Raw genomic sequence first — 16,506 nt, 5'->3', positions numbered from 1 at the left:
CCTTCTTTATCTCATCTATAACACATTTATCCTTCAGCATAAGGTTATTTAGCTTCCATGTTCTTGTATGCAGATTCCTGTTGTTATTGAGTTCAACTTTTATTCCATGATGGTCTGAGAAGATGCAAGGAATGATTTCTATTTTTTAAAATTTGCTGCGGTTAAATTTGTGGCCCAGGATGTGGTTGATTTTGGAGTATGTTCCGTGATTGATGATAAGAATGTGTATTCAGTTTTGTTGGGATGAAATGTTCTGTAGATGTCTGTTATGTCCAGATGTTGAATGCTTAAGTTGAAATCTAAAATTTCTTTGCTTAGCTTCTTTTTGGAGGCTCTATCCAGCACTGCTAAAGGGGGGGGTTAAAATCTCCAAATACTATGGAACTGGAGGAAATTAAGTTGCTCATGTCTGTTAGAGTTTCTCTTATAAATTGAGGTGCATTCTGGTTGGGTGCATAAATATTAATAATTGAAATCTCATCATATTTAGTATTACCGCTAACAAACATGAAGTGTCCATTCTTATCCTTCCTTATTTTGGTTGGTTTAAAGCCTATTGCATCTGCAAATAGGATTGCAATGCCTGCTTTTTTCTGCTTTCTGTTTGCCTGGAGTATAGTTGACCATCCCTTCACGTTGAGGCTATATTTGTCTTTTAATGTAAGATGCGATTCTTGTATGCAGCAGATATCTGGCTTGAGTTTTTTATCCAGTCTTCCAACTTGTGCCTCTTTTGAGGACAATTTAAACCATTCACATTAATTGAGAATATTGATAAGCCTTTTGGGAGTCCACTGGACATTTTTAATCCTTTTGCGACTGTGGAAATTGGAATTAGATCAAAATTTTCTGGGTGGGTTTGCTTTTGTGGTAGAGGATTATGCTGATCTTTATGGAAGATAGGTCTGAGAATATCCTGGAGAGCTGGTTCAGTTATGGCAAATTTCTTCAACATGTGAATGTCATTAAAATATTTAATTTCTCCATCATAAGTGAAACTCAGTTTAGCTGGGTACAGGATCCTGGGTTGAAAGTTATTTTGTTTTAGGAGATTAAAAGTCAATGACCATCCTCATCTAGCTTGAAAGGTTTCAGCAGAGAAATCTGTAGTTATTCTAATATTCTTCCCCTTGTAGGTGATGGTTTTTTTTCATCTGGCTGCTTTCAGAATTTTCTCCTTCATATTAACTGTAGTGAAATTGATTATGATGTGTTTGGAGGATGTCTTATTTGGGTTGAGTTGTGCTGGATTTCTGAAACTGTCTGCTATCTGAATTTCAGAATCTTTTGGCATGTCTGTAAAGTTCTCCTTCATAATCTCATGGGGAAGAGACTCTGTGCCTTGTGAAGCCACTTCATAACTTTCATGGATCCCTATACGATGAATATTGGTTTTCTTCGATTATCCCAGAGCTCTCTGAGAGAGTTATGTTTTTGCCCTCCATTTCTCTTCCTCTTTGAGAGTTTGGGAGTGTTCAAAAGCTTTGTCTTCAATGTCAGAAATCCTTTCTTCTGCTTGCTCCATTCTGTTACTGAGGGATTCTGCTGTGTTTCTCAGATCTTTGAGGGCTGCAACTTCTTGTCTTAATGTGTCAAAAATCTTTGGTCATTTGGTCTTTGAATTCTTTAAATTCTTGAGACATCTTTTGGGTTACTGCTTGGAATTCTAATTCGATCTTATTTGCTATCCAGATTCTGAATTCGATTTCTGACATCTCAGTTATTTGTTTGTGCATGGGATCTTGTGCTGTGTCTGCCCCATTGATCCTTGGGGTAGTTGATCTACTCTGATTATTCATATTGCCAGAGTATTTCCTTTGATTTCATGTCATGATTGTTCTTCACTGTTGTCTTTGACCGTCCTCAGGGTTGGGGTGGTGTCTCTCCGAGAGTAGACCCAGGGGGATCACTCTATTGTTGCTGGTGGTGAACATGGTTCTGGGAGTGCCTGGTGCCCATTGACTTTGGCACAGAGAGCCCAAGGCTCCAGCAGTCTCTGGTCAGGAGAAGGGCTCCGTGCAGAGGCAGGGAGGGCTCCAGAGCTACCAGAGTCCCTGGCCAGATGAGTGGGCCGGTGTGGAGGCAGAGAGGGTACAGGAGGGAGGATGTGGGATTGCACGGCTCCTGGAGTTCCTGGTCAGGGTCGGGGAAGGCCCGGTGGGCAGGGTAGCGGGTCCCTGCACAGCTTTTACTGGGGTCCGGGAGGGTGCTGATCACTGGTCCTGGTGCAGTGCTTCCGGAGGTGCAGGAGGGTGCTGATTGCGGGTCCCCAATGTTGTAATATTTCTTAAACAGAATTTCAATTCATAGAAACTGTCTGACAAATTAGTAGATTTTCATGTTAAAATGAAAATGAGAAATTGATATATAATGTCACTATTATTTTTTAATATTGTTAGGAAATTTTTTCAGTTCAACAAAACAAGAAACAATGAGGTTGCTATAATATTTGGAAAGCAGAAGCAAAATTATTATATTCATAGACAATATACCTCACCTAGACAAACAAGAAGAATTAACTGGAAGGTATTAGAAGAAAAGAATTCAGTAGAGTAGCTATATTCCAAGAAGAATATAATCAATAATTAAATAAATAACAAATTAGAAGCAAATAAGTGGGAAGTGATTCTAGACAACCAGTGAATAGAAAACAAAGCAAAATGAAATTTAAAAATTAGAGTGACTTTAACAATAAAAATTGAGAAAAATGACAAAACTTTACAGAAAAACAAGACTTGCCAAAGACATTTCTTATTCTCTGGTAAGAAAACTATATGCTGTAACGATGTCAACTCTCTCGGAAATAAGTGTTTACAAAATAATACCAAAGCAAACTTTGGAATTAACTGGATAAGCTCCAGAATACACCCAGATATATATAAGGACAAGCCTTTCCTGTATTATAAAGCAATGGAAAAATGATCATTTCAGCAAGTGGTGGTGGGAAAACAGACTTTATAGAAAAATATATCAAGTCAGAGTCTCATATCATACCAAATTATGTACCAGATAAATTAAAGATATATGAAAGGAAAAAAAGAGAGAAGGCAAAATGCCAAAAGAAAAGATGGTCTTTTGATGAGAATGTACTTTCCAAAAAAATACAGCATGGGCCTAACTGTAATCCTAGCACTCTAGGAAGTCAAGGCAGGTGGATTCCTTGAGCTCAGGAGCTGGAGACCAGCCTGACCAAGAGCAAGATCCTGTTTTTACTAAAAATAGAAAAAAAAAAAAAAAAAAACTAGCCCTGAGTACTGGTGGGTGTCTGTAGTCCCAGCTACTCAGGAAGCTGAGCAAGAGAGATTGCTAGAGCCCAAGATGTGAACTATGATGACACCATAGCATTCTACCTAGGGTGACAGAGTAAAACTCAGGAAAGAAGGAAGGAGGGGAGGGAGAGAGGAAGGGAGGGAGGGAGAGAGGGAGGGCGGGAGGAAGAAATGAAAAAATTAAAAAGGAAAAGATTAATAGATTTGACTATAAAAATTAAAAATTTCAGTTACAAAACAATATAAAGGCAATCATAATTTATGAAACTTATTCATATACTAATTTAGGACTATAATCAAAATAGCTTTGAACAGTGAGGAAACATAATCTCTGCCTTTTTGAGAAAATTGTGAATTATTGTTAATTTTCAAGGCGTAGCAGGTTTTTTTGAGACAGTCTCACTCTGTTGCCCTAAACTAGACTGCCATGGTGTCAGCCTAGCTCACAGCAGCCTCAGACTTCTAGATTCAAGCAATCCTCCTGCCTCAGCTTCCCCAGTAGCTGAGACTATAGGCACCCACAGGCTGTAGTCCCAATAACTTTTCTACTTTTAGTAGAGACAGGTCTTGCTCTTGCTGATCTCAAAACTCTGAGTTCAAGGTGCTAGGATTACAGGCATGAACCACCATGCCTGGCCAGATGTAGCAATTTTTTAAAGAATTCTCACTTTTTAGAGACACTTATAGATGAATTTTTATGATGTCTAGGAATTTGTTATAAGTAATCCTGGTGAAACAAGGAATGGATGAAACAAGATTGGCTGAATTTACAAAGGCTGAAGCTGGATGATTATATCTGGTTCATTATATCACTCTTTCTACTTTTGAAAGGTTTGCAAATTTTTATAGTAAAAAAGTTAAATTATAAGAAGTGTAAGGAAATTTAAATAAGTGAGAAACAGAGAAATATTTGCTACAACAGTGTTGAAAACAAAGTAAAGTTTTTAAACTTGCACATTATGGCAACGAGTGCTAGTTGTTCCCAGCCATCCTTTTCACTCTTTTCCTTACTCTCAGCACCCCCTGTCCCTGGGCATGCTGCACCTAAAGTACAGACTACAACATTCCCTCACTTCTGTAGTGGTTGTGTGTATGGCCCTGTGACCACGACTGGGTTCAGTTAAATGATCAACAGGATGAAAGTGAGAGTGGAGCTTTTGACTCCCAGGAAATATTCTTAAAGAAAAAATGTTTCTTCTTTCTTTATTTCTTCCTTTTTTCTCATGGCTGGAGTGTTGATCTGGAAGGCCAAAGAGACAGAAGCCATATGCTAAAAACTGTGAAGTAGCAAGATGGTGGGAGCTTGGCTCCCTCATGGTGCAGACTCTGTCCTTCCGACCCCAGACTGACCAGCTCGGGGTCCCCTCATGTGAAACGGAAGTTCCCCCATGCCGGCATTACTATTATTTTGGTTTCCTGTCACTTGCAACTGAACCCAATTGTGAATAATAAACCCAATATGGAAAAATAGGCAAATATATTAACATGTGGTTTCTAGAAGAAAAAATATAATTAGCCAAAAAGCAGCTAAAACATCCTGCCTATAAAATATTAATACAAACTTTGAAAAGGTTTCTAACCTATCAAACATATTATTTAATGCGGATAGTGTCACATGGTGGTTAAAAGCAACATAGGAAGCAATGTAAGATGCCTGGTTTAAGTCCCTGCTTTGTCATTACTAGTTGATTTAACTGAAAAATTTACTTCAATTACCTGTCCTGACTTAACTGCAAAACTGAGGTAAAAATAGCCCATACTTTTCAAAGTTGTGAGGATGATGAGAAAATACAATGCCAGAGTGGTGTCCAGCATTTTTAAGTACAGTGATATTTTGTAAAAACATGTTTAAAAACCAACAACAAAATGAAGACTCGTTGCAACTCTGAAATCTCTAAGACTTTCAGGAAAGTAGTTTGGCAGTATAAATAGCTTTTAAAATATTCACAACTATTGACCATTAATTGCATTTTCTATAGCGCCAGCCTGACTAAGTAATCAGAAATGAATACAAAGGAATTTTCAAAATGAGGTTCATGTAGCATTATTAATAATGCAAAAATAAGAGCAATCTAAACAATAGGTTAACATTTAATACATTATGATGCACTCACATTATTTAACTGTGAAAAATAATTATTTTATGCAAGCAAAAAATGAAAATGAGCTTGATAATCATCAACATACCTGCTTTGGTTAAAATTCCGGCAATGAAAGAAATTGCTAAGTAGATAATTAAGAATTCATTTCGCTGGGAGTGACCCATGGGAAGATCCAACAGAATGTGTCTGGATCTGTACTGCAGTGGAGATCCAAATAACCTTCCATCCCAGTGCCCTGAGCCTCTGCCTTCCCATCCAGACTGTACCCACTACCCATCAGGAACTCCACAAACGCCGTGTTCCAAGTTTGACTATGATAGCACCCCAAACACCAAAATGTAAGGCTTACACTCAGCAAATATATCAATAATCTTAATAATGCCACTGACTTTGGCAGGGATTATCCTTCTAATGTTCAGTCAAAAGAAAATATTCTAAAATGCACAGTTGTGTACAGTGCTATTTATAATATTCAGAACAGGAAATAATACAAATATCTAATAATAAAGCATTAGTTAAAAAGGGGAGAACACTTACAATATATTGTTATGAAGTAATTAAAAGTATTTATTAGAGCTTAAGCTGTAAGTCAAAATAATTAAGATGCAAAATTCAATATATTGTTTAGTCTCAACTGTATGTGGAAAAAGATAAACAACAATAAAGTGAAGAATAATTTAACAATTAATTGTTGTACCATTTACAATCTTGTGTCATTTTTCTACCAGTCTATACATGGTATGAGTCAGTTATGTAAAATATTGAAGGAGAGGGAGAGATAGTTAAGGAAATCTAATTGAAGTCAGTTTTCCAATTTCCTTTTTATACTTTCCTATGTTACCAGATGTTCCACAATTAAGTATGGTGTTTTTATAATTAAAAATAAAGTAGAATGACCACTCACGCCCTTCCCATGCAATGCAACTGTTTCTATGACACCATTTCTCTATATTTAGAGGAAAAAAAAAATAAGTAGAAATATGAGCAATCTAGAAGGCTGACAGAACTCCAAGGGTTGAATGTTTACAGTCAATATTAAAAATAACCCGGAATCTTTTTCTGATTTTACTCCAGTGTTGCTAGAAAATGTTGGAGAAGAACTAGATCCTATTTTGGAGCCTCTTCTCCTGAAACAGACCTTTAAGCAGGGGGGAAGCACATGCATCCGGCTTGGCGACTCCACGATTGAATACGCGCCTGACTTCCGCTTCTATATTACGACCAAGCTCAGAAATCCTCATTATCTTCCTGAAACATCAGTGAAGGCCAGTATCCAGAATGAATGTTTCTTTATCATATTTTACAATGAGTGACTGCATTTTCTTCCTTAGCCCTAGAACGAACAAGTTCCTAAGAAAAATGGATTTTGTCCTTTTTGTGTGTTTCTTGAAATTGCCGTAGTAATTTTCAACTTTTGTATGGGCACGTAAGTAATAGAGGAGCCTTCAATATGCTGTGAAAAAAGACTATCAGAATGTAATTTCTACAAGTGATATTATTCTTAGATTTCATTGTTAAAAAATAGACGACATATTCACATTCTTTCTTTGTAATAAATGATAATATGCTAATCATGGAATTGAAATTCAGAAGCAGAACTCTATTCTTTCCAAGACTAAGGTTGCTGCTATCTGATTTTATATAATTACTTAAAAGAACTGTTTCCATCATTGTTCTTTTAAAGTACTAAGAATTCCCTTAAAGAGTAAAGTTAGCTTAAAGTTTTAGTCAAGGACTAAAATGACTTGAGATTTTGATCTGCAGCTGAGCTCCCAGCACACCTTATTATGTTTTTATTCCTAATTTTTAGTACTGGTTGTGGAGTGAATCAATAAATGTTTGTGGAGTGAATCAGTGAAAGACTATTCTTATTTACAGAAGCAAACAGGAGAGGACACTAAGAAATACTTATTCAGGTTTTGAAAGTTATATAGAGAGGCTAGATTTATCTAGTGAGTTCAAATGGTCTCCTTTATTGGAAATATTTAAAGTAACATAGGCATCTCTCTCCAAAGATGGTGTAATTTATTCTTTCCAAGATGAATACACATGGTCCTTGCCCTCCAGAGGCTTACACTACAAATGTAAGCAGAGTGACTGTGTGGTGGGAGTAGGAAGACAGAGAGGAACTGCAGAGTGCCCTGAGAGCTCAGTGTTGAAGACATGCTTGGACTGGACTTTCAGGGACACCAGGAGGACTGGGGAAAGTGGAATGACCCTAAGGCTTAATTTTAAAAACAGAATGTTAAAACTATGGAAATTCTTAGCCATTGCTTTCAATTAATTAAAATATAATATGTTATCTAAATACCTTAAAAGTATCTATTATCTGTTTATCTGTTAGGAGAAATAATGTCCAATAGTAGTTATGAGCATAGATTCGGCCGCCACTACCTTGTTTCAAATCCCAGCTCTGTTATTTGCCAAATATGTGCTTTGGGGGCATATTATTAACCTCTTTGTACCTTAATTACCTCATCTGTCAAATAGGAATAATAAAAGTCTCTTTCTCATGTATAGTAATGTGAAGACTGCATAAATCAATCTATGTAAAATTCTTAGAAGAAGGCCCAAGAGATAGTGTTATTGTATGAGTGTTATTTGTTAGCATGACTATTTAACTATTTTGAGTTAAATAATGTAAGTGAAAAAGAATGAAGCATACAAATCAATGATAAATCCCAAAGCTGTGTTAGAAAAAAATATTTTTTAAGTAAATGACATGGAAAACCTTTTTTACTTTTCAGTAAAATATGTGGAAGTATCACACATAAGTACTCTGCGCAATTCTCAGCTCACTAATAACTGGTTATAATGGAAGGCACAGAATGCTGTGGGAAGGACATATTTATGATTCAGTATCAAAATCCTTAAGGTCCCTGGAGTGTCTTATTGCTTCATTATTTTTAATTGCTGGAATTGATTAAACAGGGATTAGAAAACATAGTGAGGCAGTTACTCACTTTCATTTACAAACTAGAATACTTCCTCTTCATCCCATTTTTAGATTATATACCTTTTGCTTTCAAAAAGCACTCAAGGGATGGTGCTATACTGCTATAATCCTTTTGTGTCTAAATGAAAATAAAATTATGAAGCCATATTTTGTGATCATAAATGTTTATTTGTGAACAAATGGCTAGATTTTCAAAATCTAGACTTTTTAAAGATCTGGAATTAATGGAATATGAATGAATACCTCCTTGTATATGAAAACAATGTAGTAAAACTTGTAAAACATGCATTTTGTTAACACTGTGCTTATGGTTTTAGATTAAAGCAAATGTAACCTATGCACTGGTTTCTCACACCAATAGGGAAAATCCCTTCAATGTATAATATAGTTTTCAATGAATAAGTGCCAAAGCAGCAGAGAATTATATAACAATATTTAATAAGTTTTCCAAATTGCTCAATTTTAAGAATTGCTTATTATCTCATCTAAATTTATGATTATGTCCATGTAATCTCTACTTAGTGGCATTCGAGGCCTGCTATGGGATAAGTGGGGGGAAAGTTTAACCAAAATAATACCCTCCATGGAAAAGGTAAACTAGGTTTACATGAAAGGAGGAATCACTTTCCTGGGGGTATCGCAAGAAGCTGTTTATACTTACTGAACCCAGACAGGAAATTTTCTTACAAAAACAAAATTACTCTGTTCCTGCAGAGGAAATATTCTAGTGTAAGGAAAGGAAAGGAAACATGATGTCTTCCACCCGGTAGCCAGAGCCAAAAATACACAGATGAAAAGACAAAGACCAAAAAGAGAGAACAGGAACATCAGTAACAGCATTACTTATTTTTAGTGTGGAAGAAAGGAAAGCTTTTGTGCCTTGGCAATGCAGACAGTTTCCAAATCAGGTGAAACCAACAAAGTGCGAAAGAACTCACCAAGATTAGGAAAGTTACATTTTTGACTCTTCTTTTTCTACCTTCCCACTAGTAAGGGAATATTGCTCATCTGTAGGAAGGAAAGGAGTGGCTGTTTCAATGATTGTACAGTGTGTACATAGCACAAAGGTACACTTAAATATGGCTAATTCTAGCCCCAAGCTTCTTCAGTGTAGGGCTGGTCTCAGTCTGCATGCAGATGCTACCTTTTTCTAATTCATATAAAGTATTTCATAGATTAGCAGAGCCTTGGAAGGAATAAAATATTAATATAAAGACAAGAGCATTTGTGCTATGCCAATAAGCCCGTCTAATAAGCTGCATGTGTTATGTTTGGTTGATTAGGACCTACACGTAGGAAGTTTGCCCACCGTATTATTTTTTTTCTTCTCTGCTAATTCTCCTGTTTCAGAATTCTAATTAAAAAACTCATATTCAGGTATGTCAGAATGGCAATTTCTTAGCTGCTATAATCTAGCTAAATTGTGATATAAAATACATTAAGAAACTTTTGGACAGGCCAGGTGCGGTGGCTCATGCCTTTAATCCTAGCACTTAAGGAGATGAAGGCCAGAGAATACTTGAGGCCAGGAGTTCAATACCAACCTGAGCAAGAATGAGACCCCATCTTTACAAAAGATAGAAAAACTTAGCCAGACATAGTGACATGGGCCTATAGTCCCAGCTACTCAAGAGGCTGAGGCAGGAGGATCACTGAGCCCAGGAGTTTGAGGTTGCAGTGAGCTATAATGATGTCACTGTGCTCTAGTTGGGGAGATAGAGATTCCGTCTCAAAAAGACAAAAAAACAAACAAACAAAAAAAACTTTTGGACAAAATTGTCACCCGTAGTGGGTGGAGCAAGATGGTGGCCGAGGAACAACTTCCCTGAAACAGGGCATGGTGAGTCTGGGGAGATAAGACTCCAGGCATCTCTGGCAGGTGGGATCTACCTATAATCATCCCTTTGAGGATACAGGGAGTCAGCAAGGGACTTCTGGACCCCAAGAGGAGGACAAAGGCAGTGAAAAAATGGCAAGTGGTTGCGTGTGTTCAATCGACCTAATCCCACTGGCAGATATAGTACAAGCAGCAATGAGACTGCAAACCGGAAAGACCTTACCTGTGAACTGTTTCAGTGTTTTTGGACTTGGCATTCAGTTGAACTGCCTTGGGGAGAGCTTGAGCAGGAGTGCGGAAAACTTTGGGCATTTCTAGGTCCCCAGACTGAGCCGCTGAGCCAGACGGAGCTAATAGTGTTTGGTTTTGGGCCACAGGGAGCCATTGTGAGAGAACTGCCCCTGCAAGCTCTGCCCTCAGGAGTACAGAGCAAGGATCAGGCGGAGCTAGTAACCTAGTGACTGAGCAGCCTAAAGGCAGGGACTGAGCTGCCTTACAGCCTTAACGCTCAGGGGCAGAGTGAGACCTGTTTTGGCACACTAGAGCCTCGGGCTGTTGCCCTGGGTAAAGTGCCATGGCGTCACAGCTCATAGCAACCTCAAACTCCTGGGCATGGTACTGCTCGGACCTCCATAAGAGCTGCGCCGCGACCCCCGACCCCCGACCCGTGCCCGCCAAGCCTCTGCATGCCCTGACCAGGAACTGCAAGAGCCACACAACACTGCGTCCTCCTTCCTGTACCCTCCCTGCCTCCACGCCGGCCTGCTCATCTGGCCAAGGACTCTGTTAGCCATGTGCCCTCCAGAGCCCTCCCTGCCTCTGCGTGGAGCCCTTCTCTTGGCCAGAGACTGCTAGAGCCTTGGGCTCTCTGTGCCAAAGTCAATGGGCACAAGGCACTTCCAGAAATGGGCGCAGCACCTCCCACCATCACCTACAAGGACAAGAATATTAGAATAACTGCAGATTTCTCTGCTGAAACCTTTCAAGCTAGAAGACGATAGTCATTGACTTTTAATCTCCTAAAACAAAATAACTTTCAACCCAGGATCCTGTACCCAGCTAAACTGAGTTTCATTTATGATGGAAAAATTAAATACTTCAATGACATTCACATGTTGAAGAAATTTGCCATAACTAAACCAGCTCTCCAGGATATTCTCAGACCTATCCTCCATAAAGACCAGCATAATCCTCCACCACAAAAGTGAACCCGCCCAGAAAATTTTGATCAAATTCCAACTGCCACAGTCGCAAAAGGATTAAAAATGTCCACCAGACTCTCGAAAGGCTTATCAATATTCTCAATTAATGTTAATGGTTTAAATAGCCAGGTACCTGCTGCGTACAAGAATCGCATCTTACATTAAAAGACAAATATAGCCTCAACGTGAAGGGATGGTCATCTATACTCCAGGCAAATGGAAAGCAGACAAAAGCAGGCATTGCAATCCTATTCGCAGACACAATGGGCTTTAAACCAATGAAAATAAGGAAGGATAAGGATGGACACTTCATATTTATTAAAGGTAATACTCAATATGAGATTTCAATTATTAATATTTATGCACCCAACCAGAACACACCTCAATTTACAAGAGAAACTCTAATAGACATAAGTAACTTGATTTCCCCCAGTTCCATAGTAGTTGGAGATTTTAACACCCCTTTAGCAGTGCTGGATAGAGCCTCCAAAAAGAAGCTAAGGAAAGAAATTTTAGACTTAAACTTAAGCATTCAACATCTGGACATAACAGACATCTACAGAACATTTCATCCCAACAAAACTGAATACACATTCTTCTCATCAGCCCCAGGAACATACTCCAAAATCGACCACATCCTGGGCAACAAATCTAACCTCAGCAAATTTTAAAAAATAGAAATCATTCCTTACATCTTCTCAGACATCATGGAATAGAAGTTGAACTCAATAACAACAGGAATCTGCATAATGATACAAGAACATGAAAGCTAAATAACCTTATGCTGAAGGATAGATGGGTTATACACGAGATTAAGAAGGAAATCACCAAATTTTTGTAACAAAACAACAATCAAGACACAAGTTACCAGAACATCTGGGATACTCTAAAGGTAGCCCTAAGAGTGAAATTTATAGCACTGCAAGCCTTCCTCAAGAAAACGGAAAGAGAGGAAGTTAATAACTTAATGGGACATCTCAAGCAACTGGAGAAGGAAGAACACTCCAACCCCAAACCCAGCAGAAGAAAAGAAATAACCAAAATCAGAGCAGAATTAAATGAAATTGAAAACAAAAGAATTATACAACAGATCAATAAATCCAAAAGTTGGTTTATTGAAAAGATAAATAAAATATTGAGGCCTTGGTGTGTTTCACACTTTATGGGGGCAAGACAGGATTGCAAGAGGGACTTTACCTGACAATTGCAATCAGTGTAACCTGGCTTATTGTACCCTCAATGAATCCCCAACAATAAAAAAAAAAAAAAGAAAGGGGGGAAAAAAAAGAAAAGATCAATAAAATAGATAAACCTTTGGCCAACCTAACCAGGAAAAAAAGAGTAAAATCTCTAATTTCATCAATCAGAAATGGTAGCGATGAAATAACAACAGACCCCTCAAAATTCATAAAATCCTGAACAAATACTACAAGAAACTCTACTCTCAGAAATATGAAAATCTGAATGAAATCGACCAATACCCGGAAGTATGCCACCTACCAAGACTCAGCCAGAATGAAGTGGAAATGTTGAACAGGACTATCTCCAGTTCTGAAATAGCATCAACTATACAAAATCTCCCTAAAAAGAAAAGCCCAGGACCAGGTGAATTTACGTCAGAATTCTACCAAACCTTTACGTCAGAATTCTACCAAACCTTTAAAGAAGAACTAGTACCTATATTACTACACCTCTTCCAAAATATAGAAAAAGAAGGAATATTACCCAACACATTCTACCAAGCAAACATCACCTTCATCCCCAAAACACGGATAGACCAACAAGAAAAGAAAATTATAGACCAATATCACTAATGAATATTGATGCTATAATATTCAATAAGATCCTAACAAACAGAATCCAACAACACATCAAAAAATAATACAGCACGACCAAGTGGGATTTATCCCAGGGTCTCAAGGCTGGTTCAATATACGTAAATCTATAAATGTAATTCAGCACATAAACAAACTAAAAAATAAGGACCATATGATTCTTTCAATTGATGCAGAAAAAGCTTTTGATAATATCCAGCATCCTTCATGATCAGAACACTTAAGAAAATTGGTATAAAAGGGACATTTCTTAAACTAATAGAGGCCATCTACAGCAAACCCACAGCCAATATCGTATTGAATGGAGTTAAATTGAAATCATTTCCACTTAGATCAGGAACCAGGCAAGGTTGCCCATTGTCTCCATTGCTCTTTAACATTGTAATGGAAGTTTTAGCCATTGCAGTTAGGGAAGAAAAGGTGATCAATAGTATCCACATAGGGTCAGAAGAGATCAAACTTTCACTCTTTGCAGATGATATGATCGTATATCTAGAAGACACTAGGGATTCTACTACAGAACTTTTAGAAGTGATCAAGGAATACAGCAATGTTTCAGGCTACAAAATCAACACCCATAAATCTGTAACCTTTATATATACCAACAATAGCCAAGCCGAAAAAACAGTCAAGGTCTCTATTCCTTTCTCAGTAATCCCAAAGAAAATGAAATATTTGGGAGTTTATCTAACAAAGGACGTGAAACATCTCTACAAAGAGAACCATGAAACTTTAATAAAAGAAATAGCTGAAGATGTTAACAAATGAAAAAACATACCATGCTCATGGCTGGGAAGAATCAATATTGTTAAAATGTCTATACTACCCAAAGAAATATATAATTTTAATGCATTTCCTATTAGCTCCATTGTCATATTTTAAAGATTTTGAAAAAATAATACTTCATTTTATATGGAATCAGAAAAAACCTTGAATAGCCATAACATTACTCAGTAATAAACACACAACAGGAGGAATCACACTACCAGACCTCAGACTGTACTATTAATTGATAGTGATCAAAACAGCATGGTATTAGCACAAAAACAGAGAAGTAGATGTCTGGAACAGAATAGAGAACCAAGAGATGAATCCAGCTACTTACCGTTATTTGATCTGTGACAAGCTGATTAAAAACATTCAGTGGGGAAAAGATGCCCTATTTAACAAATGGTACTGGGTGAACTGGCTGGCAACCTGAAACTGGACCCACACCTTTCACCATTAACTAAGATAGACTCTCACTGGATAAAAGATTTAAACTTAAGACATGAAACTATAAAAATACTTGAAGAAAGTGCAGGGAAAACTCTTGAAGGAATCGGCCTGGGTGAATATTTTATGAGGAGGACCCCCCCAGGCAATTGAAGCAGTATCAAAAATACACTACTGGGACCTGATCAAACTAAAAAGCTTCTGCACAGCCAAGAACATAGTAAGTACAGGAAGCAGACAGCCCTCAAAATAGGAGAAAATATTTGCAGGTTATACCTCCGATAAAGGTCTAATAACCAGAATCCACAGAGAACTCAAAACGTATTAGCAAGAAAAGAACATGTGATCCCATCTCAGGGTGGGTAAGGGACTTGAAGAGAAACTTCTCTAAAGAAGATAGACGCACGATCTACAAACACATGAAAAAAAATCTCATCATCCTTAATCATCAGAGAAATGCAAATCAAAACTACTTTGAGATATCACCTAACCCCAGTAAGAGTAGCCCACATAACAAAATCCCAAAACCAAAGATGTTGGCTTGGATGCGGAGAAAAGGGCACACTTCTACACTGCTGGTGGGAATGCACACTAATACGTTCCTTCTGGAAGGATGTTTGGAGAATACTTAGAGACCTAAAAATAGACCTGCCATTCGATCCTATAATTCCTTTACTAGGTTTATACCCAGAAGACCAAAAGTCACAATACAACAAAGACATCTGTACCGGAATGTTTATTGCAGCCCAATTCATAATTGCTAAGTCATGGAAGAAGCCCAAGTGCCCATCGACCCACGAATGGACTAGCAAATTGTGGTACATGTATACCATGGAATATTATGCAGCCTTAAAGAAAGATGGAGACTTCACCTCTTTCATGTTTACATGGATGGAGCTGGAACATATTCTTCTTAGCAAAGTATCTCAGGAATGGAAGAAAAAGTATCCAATGTACTCAGCTCTACTATGAAGCTAAATTATAGCTTTCACATGAAGGCTATAACCCAACTATAGCACAGGACTATGAGGAAAGGGCCAAGGAAGGGGAAAGGAGGGGGGAGGTTAGAGTGGAGGGAGGGTAATGGATGGGGCCACACCTACAGTGCATCTTAGAATGGGTACAGGTGAACTTACTAAAGGCAGAATACAAATGTCTACATACAATAACTAAGAAAATGCCATCAAGGCTATGTTGAACAGTTTGGTGAGAATATTTCAGATTTTATATGAAACCAGCAGATTGTACCCCTTGATTGCACTAATGTACACAGCTATGATTTAATAAAAAAAAAATAAAAAGACTATTGATACATCATGATAATAGATTTATCTGACTGCCAAGAAAAAAAAAAAGAAGAGGACACAGGTGCAGATTTTTAACTCAAGACATAAGGGCAGACTGATGGCAAAATAGATAAAACCTCAACAGTGAGGATTTCAAATGAAGCCAACCTCAAGTCAGTGTCTATTGGCTTGTGGAGTCTTTGGTGATCAGAGCAAGAAAGTTTCATTGGTTTAAATGCTGTGTGTACTCCAGAGTGTGCAGAGGCGGGGAAGGGATTGGATGGTAGAGTGCTGAGTAATGAATTAGGTAGAGGTAGAAAACATATATAAATAACATTTTTAATAAGTGTAGCTCTGTGCATACAAAGAGAGATCATTCCATAGCTGGAAAGGATTGTGGGAGCAATAGAATGATTTATTTGTTGTTTGCTTTTTTAGTTAGTTTGTTTGTTTTGAGTCAGAGTCTCGCTGTGTCCTCTGGGCTAAGAGTGCCATGTTGTTTGCTTTTTAAAAAGAGAGACTGGACATGTCTGGCAATTTATAGGAAAGAACCAGGAAAGGGGGAATTTTAAGATTTGGCTGTAAGAGGAATTAGATACCTGGGTGGAGCAGGTGTTAGCAGACAGCCTCTTGATGGACACCATTAAAATGTAAATTCCTTAGTTCACAATAGTGACTGATTATCATATTGTAAAAATACTTTACTCATGACAAGTAATTACAGTGTTCTTTTTTCTCTTACCTCGCTTTAGAAGATTTTCTTTACTTTTGACACTGCTAGGATTTTTAACATGTAAATCAGCT

At 37.7% G+C, this 16,506-nt stretch overlaps 1 protein-coding gene across 1 annotated transcript in view; it reads left to right on the top strand.

The window, feature by feature from the left end:
- DNAH7 (dynein axonemal heavy chain 7) overlaps positions 1 to 16,506 on the top strand; it is a 324,659-nt gene that overhangs the window by 249,892 nt on the left and 58,261 nt on the right. Inside the window, exon 49 of the mRNA XM_053597477.1 lies at positions 6,446 to 6,636. Coding sequence (XP_053453452.1) covers positions 6,446 to 6,636 — 191 coding nt within the window. The remainder of the gene's footprint in view (positions 1 to 6,445; positions 6,637 to 16,506) is intronic.

This window comes from Nycticebus coucang, chromosome 7 (assembly GCF_027406575.1).
Source record: "Nycticebus coucang isolate mNycCou1 chromosome 7, mNycCou1.pri, whole genome shotgun sequence".
NCBI lineage: Eukaryota > Metazoa > Chordata > Mammalia > Primates > Lorisidae > Nycticebus > Nycticebus coucang.
This window is presented reverse-complemented; position numbering and strand designations above follow the sequence as displayed.